The 26,352-nt window shown below is 44.9% G+C and overlaps 1 protein-coding gene across 5 annotated transcripts in view; it reads right to left on the reverse strand.

Annotated features, from left to right (window-relative positions):
- The window catches only part of Mcc (MCC regulator of WNT signaling pathway), a 373,270-nt gene that overhangs the window by 89,409 nt on the left and 257,509 nt on the right, over positions 1-26,352 (reverse strand). For 4 of the 5 annotated variants that reach the window (XM_052742119.1, XM_052742121.1, XM_052742120.1 and 1 more), the window contains 2 exons: positions 15,030-15,143; positions 1,805-1,947 (listed from right to left, as the gene is read on the reverse strand). In XM_052742119.1, the coding sequence (XP_052598079.1) occupies positions 1,805-1,947; positions 15,030-15,143 (257 nt within the window). Of the gene's footprint in view, positions 1-1,804; positions 1,948-15,029; positions 15,144-15,888; positions 15,940-26,352 lie in introns of those variants that run through there. The other variant, XM_052742122.1, reaches the window with a different exon arrangement.

Genomic DNA, 26,352 nt, shown 5'->3' on the forward strand with positions numbered 1-26,352 from the left:
ATCCCACTATAGATGATTGTGAGCCACCATGTGGTTGCTGGGAATTACACTCAGGGACCTTTGGAAGAGCAGCCAGTTCTCTTACCTTCCCTCCACTACCTCTGCTTTCCCTTTAAACTTGGGTATCAGAAAAAGGATGCAAACAGATACTGGAGTATGTCACAGCAGTTAAATATTCATCCACGGGGTGTTGTTCCTGAGCTGGGGCTGCCACAGCATATCCCTGGAGAGCTGGCGGTGGGGGCCATGCCCTACTAGCCTCTGGAAGACCCTTTTCTCACTGGCCCATCTAGCACATCTTACAAGCTGGCCCAGAGTCCCCTCGAGGAGGAGCTAGCTCATTTACATAATGGAAACAGGTAGAGTGTTGTATGACATCTGCACAGATGCAATCGTCCTTTAAATCAGAGGCACAAATGCATGTTTACGGTCAAGCAGCTCATAGAACACACAAGTGCAATGGTCAGGCCATTACATCCAATTTAAACATCTTGAGATTGAGTTGTTCCCTTGATACGTGTTGTGCTTATTTCACAACTGACTACACCCGTTCACTGTCACCTTCTCAGGATTTTAAAAGTACAACTCATTTTTATGGAAATCACCAATTGGCCAACATTCTCTGTTAGGCTCTTTGAAATCTACTATAAGCATATCTTTGGGCTAAAATCTTTTTTTTTTTTTGCTCATGTATTTCTAACCCACAATCACTCTGTAGACCAGGATACAATTTTAAAACCTTAAGGACCTAAATTAGAATATGAAATTTATTGTGTGGTTCCAAGTCAGTGTAAAATTTTCCATGATTTTGCCCAGAAAACAGATGCCTGTCAGCACCCTCACCAAGAAGCCCCATCATTACTGCGCCTCTCAGAGTTGGAACAAAATACATCCAAAGCATCTTATGAGCCAGAACTTCTCCAGGGAGAATTCGGAGCAGCTGCTCCTGAGATTCTTTCAATTCTGGCTTATGCGAATGATTCCTGAACAAAGCACCCTTTGTTTAGGAACGTAGGTACTAACAGCTTCTCAGCACAGGGATGCTCCCTGTCCACCACCATGAGCTCCTCAGCAAGTATCCCTGAACCACAGGGCAAATGCAGGGAACTGAGCTCTGAGTGTTGTAGATTCAGAAGCCAAATGAACCCATAAGCCAGCGAGGCAGAGTCCCTGACGGGGATCTTCAGAGAAAGAAAACTAAGCAAAAGCGAGTCTCTGGGCTCCAGCCCTTATCTCCGTTCTCTGCTGAACGTAACTGTTCCCCATCAGCACTCTTTTGTCGCCTGCCTTTCTCACCAGTAAACTGATGGGTCAAATCTTTCTTTCTAGTGAAGTGATGGGTCAAGGCTTGCCTTAGGAATCTGCTAAGAGGATGAGTGTCATCGTTGATGTACAGCTTGGGATAAGCTCAAAATATTAACAGATTATCGAGAATCCCATATAACGCTTAGCTGTGAGCCACATTTACGGGTCTCAGAAGCAGTAAGGGAGGCATGAAGTCTGGAGCAGATCTGGTAAACAAAGGAGGCTGTAAGGACATCAGACTGCTGTCTCTGTAGGGCAGGGCAGCACCCGCCTAGAACTCGTTAATAAAGCCTTTTACTTGATTGCTGATTCTATACCCTTAGCAATCAACTGAGGATCACAACTCGCACCCTGTCTACCTGCTGGGGTGGTTGTGAGGATCAGAATCAGAAGGGGACAAAAGAAATCAAGGGATATGACTGGCACAGTGACTCACAGGCCTGCTTCAACTCCAGCACACCAAGGACAAGCATAGGCTATTTGGAGCAGCCGTACGTACCTGATGGTGGTGCCCTGCAGGCGGTCTATCTTCTTGTTCAGCTCCGCAATGATGCTGTGGAGTTCCGTGATGCGCTCCTCGTAGCGAAGGGTTGTGCGCTCCTGGACGTCTTCATGCTCTCTCATGAGGTGTGACTGCTCACACTAGGACCAAGAACACAGGACAGAAGATGGGACACGTGGATGTGTCGACATTTTGCCTTTTGGAGAATGATTCTACATTTTATGGCTTCAAGCTATTGCTCTCAACACTGGAATGCCCCTAATAAGGCACTCACCTGCTCCAACCCCAAACTAACCCTTGAAGGCCTGATGAAAATTTACAGTGCCTTGGGAGGAGATGCAGGGTTTTGCCTTTCTAATACTCCCTCATTCTGCCTCACCCTCTACAGAGTGCCTGCTGGCTCCTAACCAAGAAATGGACCGTCAGATTCTGCATCTCAGGAAAATTCCCAAGAGTAATGCACCTAAGTTTGCACAGAGTGGCTTCATCCACAGTCTCGAAGGCCTGTCCCTTAGTTCCTTCTACCAATTTGCTTCGTTTTCCACAGCATGCTTCAGTTACTTTTCAACCCCAAACACTAAGTGGTGTAATGGGTGTTTCAGTGGGGGTGGGGGACTCGTGGTTGCTATCCAATATCCTCTTTTTCCAAACTGTAAAGTCCCAGAAGGCGGACACTAGATATTCCATTATTCAGCCCTAGCCACCTCCCCCGCCCTGGTGGCATATGGCCCAGCTCACTGTGGGTGATCTAGAAGTGTTATGAAATGAGTAAATGGCAGTGTGTCACAGCCATGAAGGCTACTTTATAGAAATAATGACAAAAGAGGCCTCAAAGTTTCCCTGTGCCTATGCACTGATGGAGTAAAAAAATCAGTGCATGCCAGGAAAAACGCTTTTGCAGAGGGAATTTAAACCATAAGGAACCCATTCCCGTTATTTCCCTCTACCCTCTTCAATTCCCCTTTGGCAGTAGCAGCTGATCTCATTTACATAACAATAAAACATCCTAGGTGATGGAACAAGTGGTCTAGCTCTGGCCTTGTCTGCTATCCTCAGCGGTTATTAATTTCCTGTCCAGCAGGGAAATTTTAATTTCACTTTCAACAAGGTTTTCCGAATGCCAAGAGCCATATGTGCCCTCCAGCCAGCTCTGCAGGTGTGCATTTTCAGGCCTGTGGCCGGGAAAGGGTAAGGCTTCTTACCCACTACCGCGTACATCCTCCCCTTCCCCAAATCTGCTAAGTTTTCAATGGTATCACCTTGTGCAGGGACCTGGGACCCTCAGAACTCGGAAACAAGAATTGGGCAAGCAAGGCTTTTGAATGATCTATCGTAAACCTTCACAGGAGAGCTGCTTTCAGAAGAACACTGATGTGAACTACTGTGTTCAATGATAACCTCAACTCCAAGTAACAGCCACTCAAGGTGAAGCCACCGGAGTCAGTGGGTCCAGAAGTAAGAGCAAGGCCACTTCTAAGGGGCTGGAGACATTGCTCAGTGGCTCTGGGTTTAACCCCTAGCACCCAAAAAGCCACGCCTAAGCGGAAGCTTTCCTAAGCAGAACAATCTCCTTTGGTGAGTTGTAGGACTTTTTCATTCACAATCCACTAATTGTGAGAAGTCCACAAAATGTTAGTATATTAAAACCAGCTTTGGTGGCTAAATCAACAGCCCCTGTCTTTCTCTGAAACAGCTACATGTGGACTACTGTTCCCTTCGGGTCCCCAGGGGCATCGTGAGCTCTTGTCGCTGCTCTTTATTCCCACCCCCAGATAGTGTGTGTTATATTCACACACCTGCAGAATACACACTCTTGTGAAGATCACACTGAAATTGATGGCAGGCCAATGCCAGTCTCTGCTTTGGACTCTGCCATGGTTATGCTGTCTCTCAACATCCGGTTAGTTCGCTAGACCCAGTTTTCTGTGCGATGCTTCCCACACAAGCTTAACAAGCATCCATGCTCCCACCCTCCCTCCCTCCCTCGTTCCTCCTTTTCTGCAGTCTTTATGGAACAACAGGCTACAACCACCACCTGGGCTGTCCAGAGACTGCAGAATCCCATCAACAATGAAGAGGTTCAGTGTGTAGACGAGGAAAGGGCGGCTAAGTGACTTGGAGGTCAGCACAAGACAACACAGGCATCCCTGCAGACTGCTCTGGCCCACCCGAAACAAAGATCCTGTGGGGAGGGCTGGGTTTAGGAGACACCAGATGGAGAGGGAGAGTATGGCATGTGGTGCTGAACCACCTTTGCCCTGGCTTCCAGCAGAAAAGTCTGCCTGGAGGGGTGTGCAGGAGCGAGAGACTCTGGGGAGCCTGAACTCAGTCGGGGACAGCGCTTGCAGCTAATGGGGACAGTCGGGGGAAACAACCCTTTTAGCTGAGGGCAAAGATGTTTGGCTCACATCCCTACATTTTCCCATGAGTATGGTTTTTTGGTTTTTGGTTGTTTTTTTTTTATTTTTATTTTTATTTTTTGTTGTTTTGGAGACAGGGTTTCTCCGTGTAGCTTTGCGCCTTTCCTGGAACTCACTTGGTAGCCCAGGCTGGCCTAGAACTCACAGAGATTCGCCTGGCTCTGCCTCCCGAGTGCTGGGATTAAAGGCGTGCGCCACCACCGCCCGGCTGGTTTTTTTTTTTTTTTAAGCACTAGGAAGCCTCTTGAATTTAGCAGTGCCTTTAACAAGTATCAGACATCTCTGGATTGCCCCAAATGTCTAAGAGACTACCTAGTGCCACAGGGGTTTGAAGGGAACTGTGGTCACTATAATCAAACCGACTAAAGGAATCCTGGAGTTTTTGGAGAATAAGAAGCAGGGACTCAAGTAGGAGGGGAGAAACGGTGGTAGCTGGGTGCTTCAGGCCCTGTGCGGCGCTGGCATCCGGGAATCTTCTAGGTTGTTAAATCACTTAGTTGTGGATGATAATCTGCAGTGACCAATTACGAGCAACAACTCGGAGATGCAGTCTCTGTTTTATCTCTGATTGTTTGCCGTTTCTATTTCTTAGTCTAGCCAAGGGTCTAGGTCAGCCTTACAGAACCAGCTCTGGGTTTCAAGGGTCCTTTGTGTATTCAGTCTCATCTACTTCCGGTTTGATCATCATTTTGTTCCTTCTACTAATTTTAGGTTCAGTTTGTCCTGGCTTTTTGAGCATCTTGAGATACAGTGATAGGTATCCTTGAGATTTCTCTTTTTAAAAATATAGGCATAGGCCGGGGGATGGTGGTAGCACACACCTTTAATCCCAGCACTCGGGAGGCAGAGGCAGGAGGATCTCTGTGAGTTCCAGGCCAGTCTGGGCTACAGAGTGAGTTCCAGGACAGGCTCCAAAGTTACACAGAGAAACCCTGTCTCAAAAAAACAATATATGTGTGTGTGTGTGTGTGTGTGTGTGTGTGTGTGTGTGTGTGTTCATAGATTGTGGTAAGCATTCTGTTTAACATTGTTTTTGCTATACCCCAGCGAGCTTTGTTACATTGCACATTCATTTGAAATCATTTGAAAACAAGTGTCAAACTGACCTTTTAATTTTTCAGTTATTTATTTACATATTTTTATAATGCTGAGAGGTCTACTCAGGTTTACGTCATAAACCCATTTACACAATCCTCTTTCAAACTGTGTCTCTGCCTCTCCCAGTGAGTGTATGTGGGGCTCCACCTGGAAGATAAACATTAGCAACCCTACTGAGGTGGTCAGCAGGGCCTTCACCAGCACTGTGTGTATTACTGCCTCCTGTGCACAAGAGTGCAGCCGTACTTGTCTTCCCCCTGAGGCTAATAGAGGCCCCTGTAACTTGTTTTGGACCATGAGGTGTGTGATTACACGCCATTTTGTCATTAAGAACTCTTGTAGGATTTACCACATGTCCTTCTCCGGGTCATGGTGAGTAATGACATTCCAGAAGAGATACAGTTGATAAACTTAGGTCTAGGTGAGGTTCGTGCACACACAGCGCGCGCGCACACACACACACACACACACACACACACACACACACACACACACATCCCTCTATGATCTCCTAGTAAAATATTTGATATCGGGGATTGCTTGCTATTACTCCATATCCTGACTGATCAAATCATTTTGTACATGGGAAAACAGACCCAATATGAAGTGACTGTTTTATTTACTGTAACCCAGGTAACACGCAAAAACTGCTAAAAAGCAAAAAAAAAAAAAAAAACCACACACCCTTAAAAAAAACCTTCTAACTCTGTTTCAGTCACCTGGTGATATCCATAACCTCCCTCTTCTTCCTCTCCAAGCTTCTTATGGGCACCAACAGACACCAGAAAATACTACGTCTGACAGTACCAAACAAGAGCTAGAAAACCTAGACATCTCCATCCTCACTCCTAACGTGGACAGGAGCACCCAAGTTCCCACAGTGTGTGACACTGGGGGACGCCAGTTTCTGTCGGTAGCTCCAGCCACCTGTCAATCATTCCGGGATTACCTAGTTAACAGGAGCTAGGAGCAACAAGCGTTTCTCATTACACCTTTACCATCTGGTTGTTACTGTTTTCTTTGCTTCGCCATACACAAATGCCTGCTACATTTCCAATGAAAGAGGCAAGAAATAGCTTGAAACAACATGCCTCTGCTTTTCTCCCCATTATTGTAGTAATTGCATCGTGGGTTCTCCCTCCTCCTTGTCTAAATTTAATTTCTGACTGCGGCGACCAGCGGAGCCCAGCCAGAAAGCCCGTGGCTGCGGCGCCTTGCCTGCACATTTCTAGAGGTCAATATCACTGGGAGTCTAGATTTCCCCTATAGCTACAGGCTTTCAGTTTGTGATTAAACATCGGAGTGTTTTATTTTTCCTGGAATTTTTTTTTTAAAAAATCTGGCACTTAATACATATCCTGAGCTCATTTCAAGGCCTTAACACTATCATGAGGAGGGAGGGAGGAATAAAAACCCCTATACATACCTGTATCTAGCCATATAAATCGCTAAAGCTGCCTAAGTGAAATAATGTTTAATATAAACAACAGCGAGGGCCAGCGAGATGGTCCAAAGGGTAAAGGTGCTTGTGGCTAAACCTGAGGATTGGGGTTCCATCCCTGGGAGCCACATGTTGGAAGGAGAAAACCAAGTCCTGCAAGGTGTCCTCTGGTCTCCACAGGTACACTGTGGTATGTGTGTGTACAAACACATACACACATGTAAACGAAAACATGGTAAAAGTGAAATTAAAACAAACAAATGCAAACGCATCATTTCAACTGCTGGGAATAAAACCCTTTAGGCAAAAAAAAAAAAAAAAAAAAAAAAAAAAAACCCTTTAGGCACAACTCTGCTAGCGATACATTCCCAAATCAAGCCTTGAGACAGACCTGTCTGGGAATATGAGGCCTGGTGGAAAGGCCTGTGCAGTGTGGTGATACTGGGGGGCTTTATGGTTCTGTTAATGCTCTTCACTGGGTTTTAGCTTATTCCACAGAGACCACTGATCTTTAATCATCACATTCGTCTCAGCTGTCAAACCTAAGAGCATTATGAACTGGCTTCTTGAAAAATGCAATGCCATCATTAATGTGTTAACCCTCTCAGCCATCCTGGAAAGGGGGTCAGCACCTCTCCCGTTTAAAATATGGCAAGATGCGAGGTTACTTTCTCAGGGTCACACTGGGCTGGTCACGACTAATAGTACTCAGGGTATTCCAATCCTGATTCTGAGCTCTGTCACAGTTCCCCTTAGGGGAAGGGGTGGTGAGGGCAAGCCAGAGAAGGGGAGACAAATTCAAATGCCACGAAGGAGCACAGAGTTGCAGCAGTCACCACGGCACCACAGAATGCTATTCACAAAGAAGAAAGGACAAGGAGCTAACCAAGAAGATGCCTGCAAACTACAGCTTCATCTCAGGAAAAAAAAAAAAAAAAGCACATGAAAGAAAATACTCTCTCTATTCCATTTCACTGAAGCTACACATTTTCTTTCTTGAACACCTTTGTGTGACAACTCAGGAGGCTTGTTTTCTGAAGATAGAGAGCTTTGAAACAGGAAGTGCCCCATCCCACTGCTGATGTGAATGTGGGTCCATGTGTAAGTGCGGGCAGATCTGGCACCTGCTCAGTTTGGAAGTGTAAGGATGTGTCCCTTGTATTATGCTGGCAGCAGTTTGGTGCACAGCAGCAGAAAATTAATACAAGTATTTTGTCTTCTCTTTCTTACTGATATTGGCTTCTTACCCAGCATTTCACTTCCATCGAGGACAATTTCTAAAATTCCATCTAGGATCGATCTCACAGGCCTAATTTAGTAAACCTACTTTTATTCAACCAATTCCAGTGTTATCAATAATTATTGGACAGATGTTGGATTTCTTCCGGTGATCCCCCAATGCATGTAAACACCACTTATTGTTTACAGTTCTGCTTGATCGCGGCACTATAATGTTTGGAAATGGTAAAACTTCCTCCAGGCCCAGAACAAATTTCACATGCATTTGCTCTTCCAGAAGCTGAGAAAGCTTCAAACAGACATCATTTACCCAGGCATGCAAATGGACATCATTTAACCAGACATGCATCAAGAGAGCACAGCACTGTCTGCTCATTGCATTTAGCTTTTCTAGAATCAATCCATCTTTGTAAGGGACCAGGAGAGCTAGGCTGACATTTACTTACATTCTCTTGCCTGGATCTTAGGGGTTTTTTTGTTTATTTTGTTTATTTGTTTGTTTTTATAATTTGAAAGGCATCTCTCTAGCGAAGTGAGCACAAGGTAACTTTTAAGACTTGTGTACAAATGCAAATACAAGCTGGCCTTAGACATGATTGGTATCACTGGAGGTAAAAAATGCCATCAAAAGCTATTATGTGAGAAGGCTTAAACACAAATAAGCCCCAAAGGAGCTGAGCAACCTCGGATAAAGCACCATAAAGTTTTCTATTGTCTCTTTACTATCCCCTGAACAAACAGCTTTTTCTTTGCAAACATAGATCCTAATAAATATCATAATGGTCATGCTTTAAGGTCCAAGACTGGAGGGCTTGCCAGCTCTAAGTTGAAATCATGTACAATTTTCTTTAAAAAAAATAAATAAAAGCTAGAGAGGTGGAAAAAGGCTCCTGTTTGTGTTTGTGTGTGCTCAAGCATACACGCACACATGCATGCTCTCATGCGCGCGCACACACATACACACACACACACACACACACACACACACACACACACACACACACACACACAGTGGGGGTGGAGGAAGAAAAATGGAGGGAGTCTCACCAATAATAACCGCCCACAGTGATGGCCTTTGGATAAGTACAAGTTAGAAACCACAGTTACTTAATATCATTTTACTGTTATTGAACACAAAAGTAACACTTTCTGTTTAAAAGAACTTGCTCTAATAAGGCCTTCAGAAAGTTCCAATTCACCAAAGATCACTGGAAATACTGTAATGTCATTATTCTTTTGCAATCAAAGGGGTAATCATTTAGGTAAAATTTTCATCTAAGTACAAAAACCAAAACCAAAAAATATCACGCAGAGAATCCTGGAGTGAGGAATTAGCACTAGTGGCCTTGCTCAACCGTTCATCTGACCTTGGGTATGGAGCGGTTCATCTGCCTGGCTGGCTGTCAAACATGAAGGCAGCTGACTGAGCATAAGACCAACCCATCTTCCTCCTTCCCCTTCTACACCAGATTTAAGCCACCTGTGATCATGAGACATGAGAGTTCCCTAGAACTTTCCAAGGCCTCCTAGAACAGTGTCTACAACAAAACCAAAAATGTTTTATTCCCCCTAGCTGTAAACTTTTCTTCAACTGTTTCCTTTCTGAATACAAAAGTAATATATAGTGATAGGATACACTTGAAAAATAGCCATGTAAAGCCGGATGTGGTGGCAAAGGCCTGTAATCCCAGGACTTGAGATACTGAGGCAGGAGGATTGCCTCAAGATAGAGAGCTACCTGGGCTATAGAGCTCCACCTGTCTTAGACAAGTAATCCCCCACCCCAATTATAAATAATGCGCCACTGACATGCTTATTTCCTTGGAGGAGTGAGGAGTGTAGCTGGACTTCGTGTGCGCTAGGCAATCGGTCCACCTCTGAGGTTCAGCACAGACCATTTTAACCTTTTAGTTTGAGACAAAGGCTCATTAAGTTGTCCAGCCTAGCCTTGAGGTCTCCCTGTAGCTTAGACACTGAACTTGTAATTCTCCTTCCTCACCCTCCCGAGTAGCTAGGATTACAAAGCTGTACTACCCTAAGCCTGACAAGTTGAAATTTTAAAATTATTTTTTAAAAATAACCCTGGTAGTTTTTTTAAATGCTTTGAATTATCACATTAAAAAAAAAGTGAGCATATATTTACACAGCAGTTTAAGATTTATTTATTTATTATATACACAGAAGAGGGCGCCAGATCTCATTACAGATGGTTGTGAGCCACCATGTGGGTGCTGGGAATTGAACTCAGGACCTCTGGAAGAGCAGTCGGTGCTCTTAACCTCTGAGCCGTCTCTCCAGCCCCTACACAGCAGTTTAAAAGTTTGAATGTAGTGTCTCTTTGAAAACAATATACAAGCAGGTAAGAATGAACCAACATCTCTGGTAGATCTGAGTGGTGTCTGTGTTGGCATATCAGAATCAAGAGTGACTCTAATGAGTGAAAAATTCCAATAGGTGTTCACAGAAAAAGCCTGACGGCCAACTGGAGAAAACAGGTAAACCCAGGAGGACTGTGCTGATGCCAAGGTGTGAGGTGGGAAAGGCTCATCATAAGATACAAAGGACCAAGGCAGTCTCTCCCCTGGGAACTATAAAGACTGGTTCCCAGGGTTCCGGTCTAGAGCAAGAAAAACCTCAGGGCAGCATCCAAACAGATTGGGATGGAGATGATAGAGGAAAAGATCCAGACATAAATGAAACAGACACACAGAACCAGGAAGGTCAAGAAGGGGCTGTCATATGTGCTATGATCTTAAACTGCTTTGAACCCCCATTCCTTAAAAGTTCAAGGAGGGGTGTAGAGATGGCTCAGCAGTTACAAGCATGGACTGCTATTGTGAAAGAGCCCACTTTGGTCCCCAGACCCTACATCAGGAAGCTTGTAACTACCTGTAACTCCAGCCCCAGGGGATCTGACACCCTCTGCTGGCCTGTGTGTGTACATGTACCACACACACACACACACACACACACACACACACACACACACAATTAAAATAATAAATCTTTCAAAGTAAGCAAATAAATGAAAGTCCAAGGAAAATATGCTTTCACATCACATCAAAGCCAAACCTAGAAAAATATTGAGGTCAAATCCTGTACAAGAAAAAAGGCAGCCCAATATTCTTCCCATTAACTACAAAATACACTACACAATGAGTTAATGCCCTCCTCCCATGCACAGAGAAAAAAACAAGCAATAGCTTGTTTTAAAATCACTGAAAGATTTAAGAAACAGGTGTGAGGCATAAATGAACACAATTCACAATCAGAAAAAGTCAGAAATGAGGTGACAGAGCTCAGCACAGAATGAGAAAAAAAATGCCATTTTAGGAATGGATACTAAGCCAAAAAGCACAGAAGAGTAATAGAAAACAACGGAGACAAAGTTCATTAAAAAGGACATACAAAGGCCTTGAGACAATGAAATAACTAAAGATGGGCAAAGAGGAAACAATATACAAACGATGAAGAAATCTAAGCCAGGAAATAAAACTGATAGTAAGACATGTAATTTATTATAAACTTCCCCAAAATCAAATTGGAGAGATGGCTCAGTTGTTAAGGGCACTGGCTGCTCGGCCAGAGGCCAGGGTTCTGTTCCCAGCACCACACAGCCGCTTACAACCATTTGCAACTCTAGTCCCAGGGCCTCTAACACTCTGCCGGCCACCTCAGGTGCTGGGCATGTACTTGGTGCACATACATACACACATGCAGGCAAAACATCCAAACACACAACCAAAAAACATCACTTCCCAATTCAAATATAATCAAAAGAATACACAGCAAACATGAGGTTCTCGAACAAAAAGGATGAAGACTAAATCTAGCAAAACTACAAAAGGAAGGAAAGAAAAAGATGAAAGGAAAGAACCCTGTGAATATCTAGATGAGTGGTTCTCAGTCTTCCTGACGCTGTGACCCGTTAATGCAGTTCCTCGTGTTGCGGTGACCCCCAACCATAACATTATTTTGTTGCTGCTTCATAACTGTAATTTTGCTACTGTTATGAATTATAATGCAAATATATGATAGGCAGCATATCTGATATGAGCCCCTCAAGGGGGTTGTAACCCACAGGTTGAGAACCACTGGTCTTGATAGAGTAAGAGTTTTGAGAACATAAGGAAGGTGTGTCTCCATCACATGCCGCAGCAGCTTCCCATGCCTGACACAACAAGACATCAGCACCCTCAAGGAGGCCTCAAGTCCAGCAAACTGACTCCCAGAGGACGGGTACATATGTACTGTTATCGGTACTCAAGAACTTTGGGAGAATTATTTCCATGAGTCTACTCAAAGGGATCTAATTATAAATTGGAGGACACTGATGTAAAAATCCTGGGGAATATTGCCTTCAAATGCCAACATAACTGAAAGAGAAAGCATTTGAAGAATTTCTCAATAACTATGTTAGCTATAGTGGGACCGTCATTCTGTGACTGTTTGTATGTAATGGGGAACAGAGCAAATGAATGATTATGGGACATTCTAACATCCGCCATAGCTGAAACAAGTGGGATTTTAAAACAGGACTTAAGCAAGCACATGGCACAGTTTGAATTTGCAATGGAGGGACGAACATGAGCTCCCAAGACATTTTATCTTCCACTTTACACATAATTAAATATATGCCCATCCACATTGGTTAATAAAAACAGCTTTCTGATTCTATCCACAAAAGAGGCCCAATACAATAAGCAACCTAGAAGCAACAAGCATCCTGAGTACCCAGACAATGGTCTGGAAATCCTGCCTGCTGGGGAAAACTGTTGCTGTTTCAAGGGTAGCCACTTCTAGCTTTGGGGGATATGAAATGTACTCTGGATGTCTGGAGTGACTGTTTAGTACATGCACAAGACTCATAAGGAACCCGAGGCTCTACCTGGCTAAAAATAGTACCCACTGGAGCTTTTTATAAGGAAAATAATTACAATAGATTGAAATTCAAATATATGTAAATGCATAAATTCTTAATAATATTAAAAAACAAGAGAGCACTTTTAGAGCATCGTGGCGAGTCAATACATCCTCCTGACAAAGGTTAAATAAATAGCAGGATTCAGGTGCTTGTTTTATGTTTACCCTTTGAAATGCATCACATTTGAACAAACAGCAGGTGGGGAATTTCCCAGCAAAAGCATCTCCAGCAGTAGCCTTGGGATAATTCAACTAAAATGTCACGCGTTTCAAGTCCTAATGAAGTAATACACCCAGACCAGCAGTTCTCAACCTGTGAGTGAGTCGTGACCCCTTTGTGGGATCGAACAACCCTTTCACAGGGGTCACATATCAGCTATCCGGCATATCAGATATTTACATGACGATTCATAACAGTAGCAAAATTACAGTTATGAAGTAGCAATGAAGTAATTTTATGGTTGGGGGGTCATCACAACACGAGGAAAAGGGTCACAGCATTAGGAAGGTTGAGAATCACTGGACTGGACACTTTATATCAACAGCTGCTAATATCTAAGAAAGATCATCAATGGGGTAGGATACTATGTGTTTGCTGGTGAAAGGATACATTGTACAGCTTTACCAAGGGGACTGGATGTGAATCTGACCTCACCTCTGGATGGCAGGAGAGGCAGGATGGGTTGAACTATACCATGAGTGTGCAGTCACCAACAGGTGTGGTTAACTAGGTGCAATGGCCAAGCTTAAAAATCATTGCTAAAAAGCAAACAAGGCCTGGAGACTAAATCTTTATATTCTAAGTATTTAAAGGAAATGTCTAGTTTTTAAATGAGTGAGATCCAACTGTAATAGTATTCTGCTGTAAGGAAAAATGAAATTTGTAGAGAAATGGATAAACTTGAAAATTATATTAATCAAGGTCATCCAAATGTAGAAAAAAAAAAGCCACATATTTTCCCTCAAATGTAGAGCCTAACCTACAATACATGAATAGGTAAGCAGGTGTGTGTGTGTGTGTGTGTGTGTGTGTGTGTGTGTGTGTGTGTGAGAGAGAGAGAGAGAGAGAGAGAGAGAGAGAACATTTAGAAAGGAAATAGAACAGAAGGTAATATGATGTGGCAGGGAAGGACAGAATGCAGGCCAAAGGCACATAAATGATGGAAGAGGATATAAAGTGATTTCTTTCTCATTTCAGTTGCATCATAGATTTTTCATGTGGTGGATAAGTGAATAAAAACATAATTAATATTGGAAGAGTAAAACCATAGCTTTTACAATGGCCATTCTAGCTATATAGAAGTTCGCTGAGATATTAGAGTTTGGGACTGGGAAAGTGTTTGAGTGGCTGCCTTAAACCAGCTGTATCTTGATTTCCTGTGAGGTCATTAGAATAAAGTGACTTTTTTATTTAAAAAAAATTAAACCCTTCCATCTACGGATGCAAACTTGAGTGGTAAGCTGTAAAGAAGTAAGAACTAACTATTAGCGGGAAAGTCATCCCGGAGATTAACTGTATAGGAAAAGAAGTGCAGAGCTTAGACTGGACAGAAGGAGGTGGGGAGGGGCAGGCAGATTCTGTTTCCTGACTGTGGGCAGTAGGTATGAGGATGCTATGAACTACATTTGTATCCAACCCCCAAGTGCTGAATACTACTAGGTCTCCAATGACACGAGGAGGAGGTGGGACCTGGGAGAAATGATTAAAGAGGGTGGAGCCCTTGAGAATAGGATTAGTGCCCTGATACATACAGAGAAATGAGACGTGAGGGATAGCTTTGCCCTTTCCACCATGTCGAGACCCAGTGTGGGAGCTAGGCTCACTAAAAACCGACCTGCCAGGTGCCATGATGTCCAGCATCCATAACACAGAAATATGTTAACTGTGAAAGCCAGATAATCTATACTGGGGTTTATTTTGTTTTGTTTTGTTTTGTTTTTAGTAATCCACCTAGAACCTTTGCTCATTAAATTCACATTTGTTTTGTTAAAATTTCCACACACACACACACACACACACACACACACACACACCCCCACACACACACTTACAGTTAAACAAAGAAGTTAGACAAACAAAACACCCATCCAGGTCCCTTACCTGCGCTTTGGCCAACTTCTTTTCCAGAAGGTCTCGTTCCCGCTCTGTTTGCTGCAGACGTTTATTCAGCTCTACTATGTCTCCCTTGAGGGTTGCCAGGGCTGCCAGGTGGAGCTGTGGCGGCAGAAGGAGAGGGACCCACGGTTAGACAAGCTCATTCCCTTCCCTTCTTTTGATTAGTATAGCCACGTAGAAGAAAAAAAAATCTATCACCCGGAGGGGACATTTCTGAGAATGGGAGTGATTAACCTCAGGAACAACGCACCTAAGTCAAGGTCTTATGTGAGCTGGTTATACAGTTACTCTAGATAGAGCGGGGAAAGCCGTTTCTATGTGGGGGAGAACCGAAGTTGGATGGCAAATTCAGGGTAGAGAGCATAGCTCTTTATTCTAAGGGCTTTTCCTGAGTTCAGTGTGATAGCGACAGCTCAAATGGGGTTGCTTAACTCAACATACAGCACAAAGGCTGCAGCCTGAGCAGGAGGCTGAGGCAGGAGAATCTTAAGTTTGAAGCCAGCCTGGACTATATAAGGAAATCCTGTCTAAAACAACACAAAATAAAGCCCACAAATTAAAAGAAAGAGAGGAAGGAAGGAAGGAAGGAAGGAAGAAAAGAAAAGAAGAGAAAAAAAGAAAACAAAAGCTTTAGGCACAATAGACACAAAGAAAGGTGGGGATGGGGCAGGGGAAGACGGGAGGGGGCTGGATATAACTCAGGGGTGGAGAGCTTGCTCAACATGTAGGCAGTTTGATGGTCCACCCCTCAGCACAAAGAAAGGGAGAGCTGGTTATAAGAGTTGGCTCGTCTTCCAGCTGACCTGTTGATTTTCTTGCTATTAACTCCCTCCTCATCACCCACCAGATAGCCTCGGTTAGCTGGGTAGATGCTTCTCATAAACTAATAGACTCTCCCTGAGAAACACAATCAGAAATTCTGACGTTGCGCTGTGCTCCAAAGAGCAAGCCTCCATCCACCCAGACACCATTCCCCAGACATCTTGCTCAGGTTAACAGGAGCTGGAAAGAAAGTTCTTCTTCTTCAGCAGATTTAAAGAGGGGAGAGCTAAGCACTGTGATCGGAATCTGAAAGACTTGGCACTCTGAATACAGAATTTGGCAGCACAAGCTACTGCCCCAGGAGGGGTTTCTGTGGCTCTCCAGGCCAGAGACGGGAGAACTACAAAACACATTCACTGTACCCATCTCGGCACCTACCTCAGGGAGCCCTTGCCTGCCCAGGTACTGCAGATACCTGCCTTCCCTTTGTAGCCTGGGTAACCCAGGCTGCTCACCCCTGCGCCCTGCAGGTGCTGCACCTAGAAATGGAATCATAACAGATGCTGCCTCTCACAGGCGCTCTGCCACTTCTCCTAGGACTTAATGTGAGTTGAGACCAAAACAGGCATTTCTTTAAGGATGGCATGGCGTGGCAGTGCACAATTCAAATCTCAAGATCACTAGCACTTTAGTTTTAGAAGACCACTCTTTCTGCACCCTGCTGGGACGTGTCTGGGGTGGGCAGCAGCTTCAAAGTACTTGTGTTCCAAAGACTCCAACAGCAGTGTGACTAACTTAATTGCACACAGGCTACAAACCAACAGATCAATCGCTGATTTGAAACCAGGAACGCCTGAAATTTAAAAAGGAAATGCCAAGCAATCTGGTGGTATTTGCGTCTGGGGTAGGGCTAGGGCCCCTCAGAAAAGGTCACTCTGCTGTTCAGATACAAGGTTTATGTGATGGTTTCTCAGCACAAATACCACTGTGCTCCCACTATACAATCTTTTGGAGATTTGTTTTGTTCAGAGTTTGGTGAAGAGAAAGGTTTAGTCCCTTCCACGGCTGGGTCTGTCGCCTTAGTCCTGCAGCACCAGCACTGTCACCTGATCAGGTGGTCCTGGGACAATACACACCACCCTAATCCCTGAGGAGGATTTTCAAACACACTAGGACCTGACATATGCTTTAAGAGACATGGGTGTAGACACGAGGGTCCCAACTGAGAGTCTGGTCACCTTCTACCTAGCTCACCCTCTTACATCTGGGGTTGTCTGTAAGGGTTGGGAGGAAGAAAGGGCGAAGCTGGCATACAATATTGCAGACCCTCTCCCCCAAATCCTGAACTATGTCACATGGGGAGACACACAGAGGAGCTACTTCCACCATAGCCACACCAGAAGGGTCCGTAATAGGATCACACTGTCAGTGGGACTGCTGGGACTGCTGGGCTGGGTGCTAAAATATTTTCTGGCCCCTTGGCTCTCTGGATCACATTTTCACAGGGCAGCCCTGTGCTCCTCCAGATGAAAGATGTCTCTCAATGAATGGGACAGACAGGTCCCAAAGAGTCTCCTGAATTTGACGGTGGCCTCTACACACAATCACGAAAAGGCAGGTACCTAAGAGTGTGTTCTACATGCTGAGATCCATCTATGTGCCTCCAAATTAGCAAACATTTGTGACGGATGTTAACTCTGTGACCCCATGGTACTTCACAAGCTGGTGTGCCATGAGGACAAGATGTCTGAGAGCCCATAGTGCCCAGCTGGGACAACTGTAAGACTGTGTCATTTTCTTAAGGCTCCACAGAGCACCTGGCACCTCAAAGCATGGCTTAGCATCCTACTATTCCATACAAGACTGTACATGACAGTAATTTGCATGAGTTTTTCATGGATAAAAACTTTAAAGAATTTTACATGCATGATGATAAGAGAAATGAAATGCAACTAAAAGAATAAATTGGAAAGGGCATTCTAGTGAACACCCAGTGTGTCCTGGGTGGCTCTAAATGGTTTTCAGTACTTTTAATTCAATGAATATTTTTGAAGGGAGTTATTTTTGTATTAAGGAAGCAATAAAAAGCCCAGCAAGAACATAGTAACTGAAACAGGTTGTTTTTCTTTCCTGTCTCAGTCCTCTGGCCCTTTTGATGGAAAGAAGACAGAATAAAACGTGTCCATTGTTGACCATATCTCAACAGAGGCACAAAAGGCAGGACTTAAAACAGACGGTCCCCCGCCCTACCCCCGCCCCCATAGTCATAGGAAGCTCTCAACACATGCGCATGCCTCTTTGCCAGCCAAGTTTAAAGTTAGCAGGGACAGAGGGGTTTGCAGGTTGAGTCTTTCATAGGCCACACAGAGAAGCTTCTAATATGGTGGATGCCGGCACAGGCAGCATAGTGCTGGATTCTGCCAAGTCCCAAGGCTTTGAATGTCAAGCCTTTTAGAGCTCTGTGAATTTTCAAACATTTTTATTTATTATTAGTATCTTATCATCATCATCATCATCATCATCATCATCATCATCATCATCATCGTTTTGTTATTTGGGCCTGTGTGAGTTAGGGTGAGTGCATGCCATGGCACACACGGGTGCAAAGGTCAGAGGAATCCACTGAGGATTTGGTCTTCTCTTTCTACTGTGGGTTCTGGGGACTGAACTTGGGTTTTTAGGTTTGTGTGTCAAGTGCTTTTACCTGCAGGGCCATCTGTGAAATTTTCACAGGGAGCTAATGCAAAGCTGACATGGAACCTTGTCACTGTCTATAGATGTTTGGCTTTAGTGCATACAGGTGACAGATGCATACATTCTCATGTTTCTCTGGACAAAGGTCCTGGATTCTCTATGTTGTTTGTAAGCTAGCTTCGCTCTGTGCTGTGTGCATCCAAATGCAGCTATACCACCTGGACATTTGGCAACAAGGTAATTGTCAAGCCAGGCAGTTGTTATTTTTGGACAGTATGTTCCTTGAGTAAAACTGCACTGTGGAACTAGGCTTAGAGACAAGCCAGCTTAACCTCTGACAGCTAAGGTGTCCAGCCCGGGGGTCCAAGTGAGGACTGAGCACACAGATTCTCCTGGAGGTTTTTCCATGCTGAGCAGATAAGCAGCCCCTTACATTATCAGCAGGAGACAAAGGGTGTCATACTCTTTAAGATGCCCTTGGAATCCATCAGTCCTACAATGGGATGGGTGACCTCTGGGAGCACTTATCTCCGTTCTGCTATTACTAACAATAAAGTGGCAAACACAAGCCTGCTCTGCTGAGCTAAGTTAGCATTCTCTGATACATCACATCGTGATCATCATCATCCAGCCTTGTGTCTAGGCTAGTAAACTCTACCTCTGTCACTTGGCTCATCTTTCTGGGACTTGGGCCTTGGAACATCCCACTCATCAAAGGGCCCAAGGCTCCAGCAGCATGGCAGGGATGGAGGACTATGTCACATGAAGCGTTTCTTCTCAGTGTGGGTATCACTAGGCACCTCCTACCACAGGCTGGGCTGGTCTTCCTGCCCTGTGGGGGTGAGCTCATCCAGGGTGCACTTTGAGGGTACTGTCCTTCCTCCTGTGCCTGTTTGGGTCAGGAGGTGCTTGTGTAAGCCCTGTCACACACTGCCAGGGTACCTCTGCTTCTGTCCCACTGTGAGATAAGGGCATTTCTATTTTGTCCTCATCCTGCCCCTAGTCCTCCATTATCATGACACACATTTGATCTTACATTCTGTGGAAGGCAATAGATAATGCCAACTCTTTCATACAGTCACCTCTTTATTCAAGGGTAAGAGACAAGGGCAACCAAACTTGGCTGAACACACATGGTTGGCAGGATGCTCTCTTTCCACACTTCATCATATTCCATCAAACACACTGCATAGAGCATCTCATTTAATCCCCACAAGGTAATGCTGAGAGGCAGACATTATCCCTCAGACTGGACACTGAGGACAACGAAGTGTGGAAGTTGGGTAGGAAAGGAGCCCAAGGGCAGATAGCTAAGGAACCCTAGCTTCAAGTCTACTCCACTGTGTGCCTCACGGAAGCTCCAGACTCGGTGTGGCATTGCTTTCTTGCCTTTGGGACACCTAAACATGAATGCCCAAGTACATGTACGCAGTTGGGTAGAGGAGAGCTATCTGTATTGGGGGTGTAGAGTCAAGATCTCTGTGGTACCCTCAGGCAGGAGCAGGGAGGTAAAAGTGATCTTTGAGGATGGTACCATGTCTCTAAGACTCCTCCAGGCTTCAGCCTGGCCTCACAACACCTTGCGTGTCCTGTCTCCGTGGGTAGTGAATGGCCGCATACGTCCCAGCTGTCCTTGCAGGGAACAGGGACAAGTGCACAGGAAAGCAGCTTCCTTCAGCTGCCCCTCCTAGACACTCCACACTGCAGGAGCTCCAATTCAGACACACAAAGAACAAAATCCCTGGCACAAGGGCAGTGCTCCCTGCCAGATGGATACAATCAGGCCCATCCGGTGGTGGTTTCCTATTTGCTGCTAGGATTCCAGCTAGGGGCACCTGCTGTGTCGTGTTTTGAGAAATGCTGTTCAGTCTTGAAACTTAAAACTCATTAAGCATCATCTACAAGATTGCACACTGCATGCAAATCACTTTCTGCCGCCCTCGGTCAACTCAGAAAGCAGTCGCTTCGTCTCTTTTTCAATTTCCCTGCCAATTCCCTTGACAGGTCAACGGCCTCTGCGTTACTTTCAGAACCTCAGTTGAAATTCAGTTCTCGGAAAGCCCCTTCGACATGGACGCACAGGATCCCATTAGGTAAGGCTGTATTATAAAGCTGATGTCGCCAAGTCACCAATCCAAGGTCCGGGTACCACCCGGGAAGGCAGGCACACCAGTATCCCCAGATCCTTTGTAAATCCACATTTCCTTACAAACAGTTGTGCTTCTTAAATACTACCTGTGAATAATGATTACTTTGACCGTTAGATATTGAAATACTAAAAGCTGAACAGTAGTGTGTATATATATACACATATATATAATATACTATGTAATATCCTAACTATTAAATATTAGTAACAGTATTTTCCACTACATGAATTTGGACTTGTCTAATTTTCATGGCAACACTACATTAAGTGGCATACAAAGAGTTCTGGAAACACATTCAGACAAACTAAAGATACTGCAACAGACTGGCTGTCCCTGCTTACATTTCAAGGTGGCTGCGCCCTAATGACACATCGTGGAGGGATGAAGATACAACAATTAAGCTCAGCTAATCAGGGAACATGAATATTTCAGCACACACTAAATACGGATGTGATCCCTGGGGCAGAACCCCCCCCCCCCCCCCCCCCGGCAGAGAATCGCACGAACATGAGTAACAGAGTTCGTCGACAAGGACTGCACTGTTCATAAATTTTTATATCGATCCAATTTAGCAGGTATTGAATTCCCCATTCTGGAGAAAAGCAAGTCCTTTTAATGGTGCAACAGTCAATAAACTCCACAGATCAGAACAGGCCGATGTAATTTTACAGTGATGGTTGAAGTCCTTTGCAGGACTCCGGTTTTTGTGGGGGGAGGAACAATGTCTTTTCTTGGGGAAAGCAGGCGAAGGTCTGGAGAGCATGTGTTTGCACATCTGCACACATGCACGCAACCACACACATGGGGCTTCATAGGAGCTCAAGGTATGTATGTGCTTCCCATGCAGCTCAAGGTATATGCTTCCAGACTTTCAATTAAAGTGCGTGCACAGCTGTAATGTGGACTTTTCAAGGATTCGGGACAATTATTGCTAAATGTATTCCCAGCTTCTTAAAGATCTCTTAATGGGCATTATTTCATTTAAATAAAATACCTGTCAAGGACTTGCTGCCAGGACATGCTCCTATTCCAGTCAAGGCACAGGCAAGCCCTGGCTGGCTTGACCACCCCCAGGCATGTTGACTGATGGGCCACTTCCCCGCTCCCTGGTACAGCTAATCCAAAGCTGTTGGCTAGGGGAGAGGAGACAGACTTGAACTCCTAGCTGACTCATGAAGGGGCCTTGCTGACAGCTTGAGAGTCAGCGAGTGGATGAAAGAGAGGAAAGGTTTAGGGTCCAAATCTTCTCTCCTTTCAAATGGCCCTAGCCCTGTCAGGATCAGCCAACCTAGATGCCTTGATCTTGGAACAGAAAGAAGATTGGGAAGAGCAGAGTGTGGACAAATAATGAGAAAAGCAGAATAATGGATGAAGTCATACAAAATCTATCCATGGGGAATCTATTTACCTTTGGAAGCCTCGCTCTACTCATCTGTAAAATGGGAACAATGCTCATGCATGCAGAGATCTGAGGACTGAACAAAATGCTGCAGGTAAAATTCGTGACCACAAAGCCAGCTGCCAAAGAATTAGCATCATGGCTGTGACCACTGTGGTCACCACGGTCATGTGACTTCCTTTTTTCTCCCCCTAAAAGGTGTCAAGATAAAACTGGACTTGGAAGGCAGTGGTAGGCCACTCTGCTGTCTCTTAGTTTACACAATCCCCGATTAAGCAATCAAAGTGATTCTCCACACAGGGACCTGGATCATAATAGTCACAGTAATCTATACTTCGCCTTTCAACACATGGAATTCAATCAGCAGCTCCCTGCCCTGACTGGGCCAGCAGGTAGGCAGGAAGGCACAGCAAAGCATAATAATCCTTGAAGAGCCTGGGAAGAGGAGTTGCTCCACCACTCCCAGTCCACACCCCACTTCCTGCCCCCTCTTGGCCTTCGGAGAGGGGGGATGCTCAAAGCATACAGAGTAACCTCAAAATGAGCTACCACATACAGTGTCTCAAATGCAAAAAGAGAAAATGAAGAATTTACTGTAATCTAGGACACGTACGTCTGTTCATGATAGTAAATAAAGACAAAGGGGATGAACTGAGTAAACTGTGGGACAGGCATGGGCACAAGGTTGTCATACAGACACAGACACTTGCACACACACACACATGCACACACTCATGCACTATTAAGAACACACAGCCCGTAACTTGCAGATTATTATTATTTCCTATAGCAGTGACACAGTCTTTGTATTCTCTTGATTATCCCCACTTATCCACTACTGACCACTAGGGACAAGTTTTCCTTCTAGCACACACATTTTCTAGCCTTTATTTTTCTTCACAGCACTTCATAGTATCTGACATTATGAATTTGGTCTCGTTTTTGTTTGGGATGAATGATTTTACCATGAGGGGTCTGTGGCAGCAGAAATACTGTAGACCTGGGAAACAGCCAGTGGACAAGACAGACAATATTTAATTAATGAATAAATTTAATTAAGAAAAAATTAAAATCCAAAGGAAAGAGGGGCTGGAGAGATGGCTCAGTGGCTAAGAGCACTGACTACTCTTCCAGAGGGCCTGGGTTCAATTCCCAGCATCCACATGGCAGCTCACAACTGTCTGTAACTCTCACATGGACATGTAGGCAAAACACACATAAAATAAAAATAAATAACTTAAAAAACATTAAATTCTTTTAAAAAAATCCAAAGGAAATAACATACATTCTCCTTACTCACACTACCTACAGATCATATCAGCTACACATAGCTGATAGGTTTTTTCTATGAACAAATATAATTAATATGGCTTGTGTGAAATAGCATGTTTAATATAGAACACTTTTTGCCCAAAATATCTACTAGTGAGTCTGGGATAAAAGGTACCAAACTGTAAGCAGCATTCCCAGGCTACCTCTGTGTGGTGTTCAGGTAGCTTTTTCATGTTCCCCTCTCCCCCTCATGAACATGTTTGGTTTTCTTGTCCCTATGTATAAAGCATTCTGGAGAAAATAAATAAGCCTCTATGTAATCACTGCCCTCTACCCAGTGTGCCCAGGGAGATAAAATTCCTCTAGTAAGCTCCATGGTCTTGCTTCGATGATGCCTGAAGAGGGAAGAGGTGAGGATGTGATGCAGGTAAAGGTGGCCTGAACTCTATAGCCTAACTCTAAGTGCTTTGCCCTGGAATTCATCTGTTCTTGCAAGTGAGCCATGCACCCACCAAAGCAGGTCTGTCCCCGCCCCCCCCCCCCCCCCCCCCCCCACCATCTGCCAGCACTAGTCAGCTCATGGCCTATGTGCTCCTCGATCCTTCACTGAACGACAAAGCTGTCAGAGCTGCAACCCAGTGCAAGTGAGCCACAGAAGCCTGCGGTTTGCGTCTGGCTAGACGGCATTCCAGCCCCTTTCCTGTAAGGAGTGCTTCTCTCTTGAAGGCAGCCTGTCCTCCCACTTTGTGTCAGAAACCACAACACAATAGCAATTTGGACAGGCATGCAACAGCTCAGCATTATTTTAACTCACAGCACGGAGCCTCCCTTTCCCCCTCTACTTACATTCTATCATTTACAGCCTTGCTGGTGGACACTCTTACAAATGATTTTCTCCACCACCACCACCCCCCACTACCTCGCCTTCTTCTTAGTTCCCAGGCTGACTCTGAAGTTAATAAGGTAGAGTAGGCACAGTAGCAGAACTCACTGACTACAGGCAAGGCAGCAAAAGACACAGGGAGGTCTGCTAAATCTCTGCTCTTCTGCTGTGAGGGCGCTCCCTGACACCCTGAGAAGAAACAGTACAGTAGAAGCCCACTGTGGTAGGCTGGGGGAAGAGACACTCATTTGAGCACATGTATGCATCAGTTGTTTCTAACTGTCCCTGAGTAAGGCTCAGCCCTGCATTCTAGCCAAGAACAGCAGCAGTCAGCAAACACAAGCAAGCGTCTCCCAGACGCATGTCCGCCATGGTGACAGAGCCTGGTCCAAGATGCTCGTCCCTCACACAGTTTTGGAAATGACGTTGCTTCTCTCCACTCACATAGGCTCACATGAGATCTAAAATTCTCCTGGAGTTATACAGACCCCCTAGGGAAAAAAAAAATGGACAGGTTGAGGGGGAGGGCTGTGTATTTTTTGAAGCTCACAACCCCCAGCCCGATCATTAGATAAAACGTGCCGTAGTAAGAGAGGGGCTGTCTCGTCCTTGATTTTCTCACCATGTCTGTCCTGCCCACTCTTCCCTCCTCGCAGACGCAGCACTAGAAAGCAAATGCCGCTTTAGTTTGTTTACTGAGAGCAGGAAAAAATCAACACATTCTAGACCATTCTAGGCTGTTTAGAAATAGGATATCCCCAACCTAGATAAGGACAGCAAATGAAAGTAAGTATAGCAGTGAAGAGGAATGCTGCAGGTACAACTAAATATGCCGCTCAAACTGTCCCAACCGAGCCTCGCTCTGAAGAAATTCACAGTCAGTTCCTAGATGCAGGACTCAGCATAGCCGCTGAGAGAACTTCAGAGGACTTTTGTCTGACACTCAGGAGGAGCCTCTTGTGGCCCGAGGAGTTACCGTGAGACAAAGTTCTGAGACGCTAATTATGAGGCACTATTAGTGAAACTGTGGTTTAAATGCAAAGCTCATTCTGAGACAGATGAATGGGATTAGGAACCTGAAGCCTGGTGGTGAGTCTGCTCATCCACCTCGATGCAGAGAGAGAGCACACACATGACATCGAGCTTCGTTCTGGGCTCCCGGAAAAGCATAGCAAGGCTGAAAGAGATTATTCCGCTTCAAGGGGAGGGAGGGCAAACTAGTCCTAGCTGGCAAGCTCAGGATGGACTCCAAGTACTAGCAGCTTAGGCAGCCACTGATAATGGGTTTATACTTCAGCGTGAAGGCTTCAGGCCCATGTAAAGGCATTTCTGGACAGTGAAGCTTGCTACGTCTCAGAGGGTAGGCAGAGCTATGGAATTACTCTCCTGGAAAACCTTTCTAGACAGGGGTGAATCTCCTTTCCCTGAGCTAATGTGGGTGCGGTCCTGCCTGGGTTTAGAATACAGCCTCTCAGAATCCATTCCAGGCTGATGGTTCTCCTATTTTATACCAACATGCACTGGGACAGAAGGAAAGTCAGCAACCAGATCAGAGGGCACTTCTTTGTGTGTGAATAAGACGACCAGAGGCCATTCACTCAGTCCTGGCAACTGTGACTCCTACCAGCAACCAGAGCACAGAAGTCACACTTCATTTCCCAGTGTGCGGCAGCCAAGAACTGTGGCGGTGGCATACACACCTGCAGGGCCAGGACTGACTGACTACTCAGCGAACGGCAGCAACAGAGCTGGGTATGGATTCCACGTGATGGATCCCAGAAGCAATAGCATCCCTTTCCCCAGGCCAACAGGCTAGCGTAGAAACAAACAAACAAACAAACAAACAAATAAAAAAACACCTACACCTTAAATGTGAATGTCTGGATACCCAATATCTAGACTCTTTGGGGTTTTGATATGTTTCCCCCTCCTGAGACAGAGAAAACTGGATCTCTCACTATCAACTTTGGTTTCTCAACAACCATCGTAAAGGAGCCTCAGATCATCCAAAGGTTGCCCATAGACCCAATATTTTTAAAGCTAATGAACCTACCTTATTCTAGGAATTACATTTTTTGGGGGGGCAATTTTATGTTCACCAAAAAAAAAAAAATGATCACATCATTTCCAGGAGAAACAGCCACCAAG

This window comes from Peromyscus californicus, unplaced genomic scaffold (genome assembly GCF_007827085.1).
Source record: "Peromyscus californicus insignis strain IS unplaced genomic scaffold, ASM782708v3 Scaffold_17__1_contigs__length_78620276, whole genome shotgun sequence".
Taxonomy (NCBI): domain Eukaryota; kingdom Metazoa; phylum Chordata; class Mammalia; order Rodentia; family Cricetidae; genus Peromyscus; species Peromyscus californicus.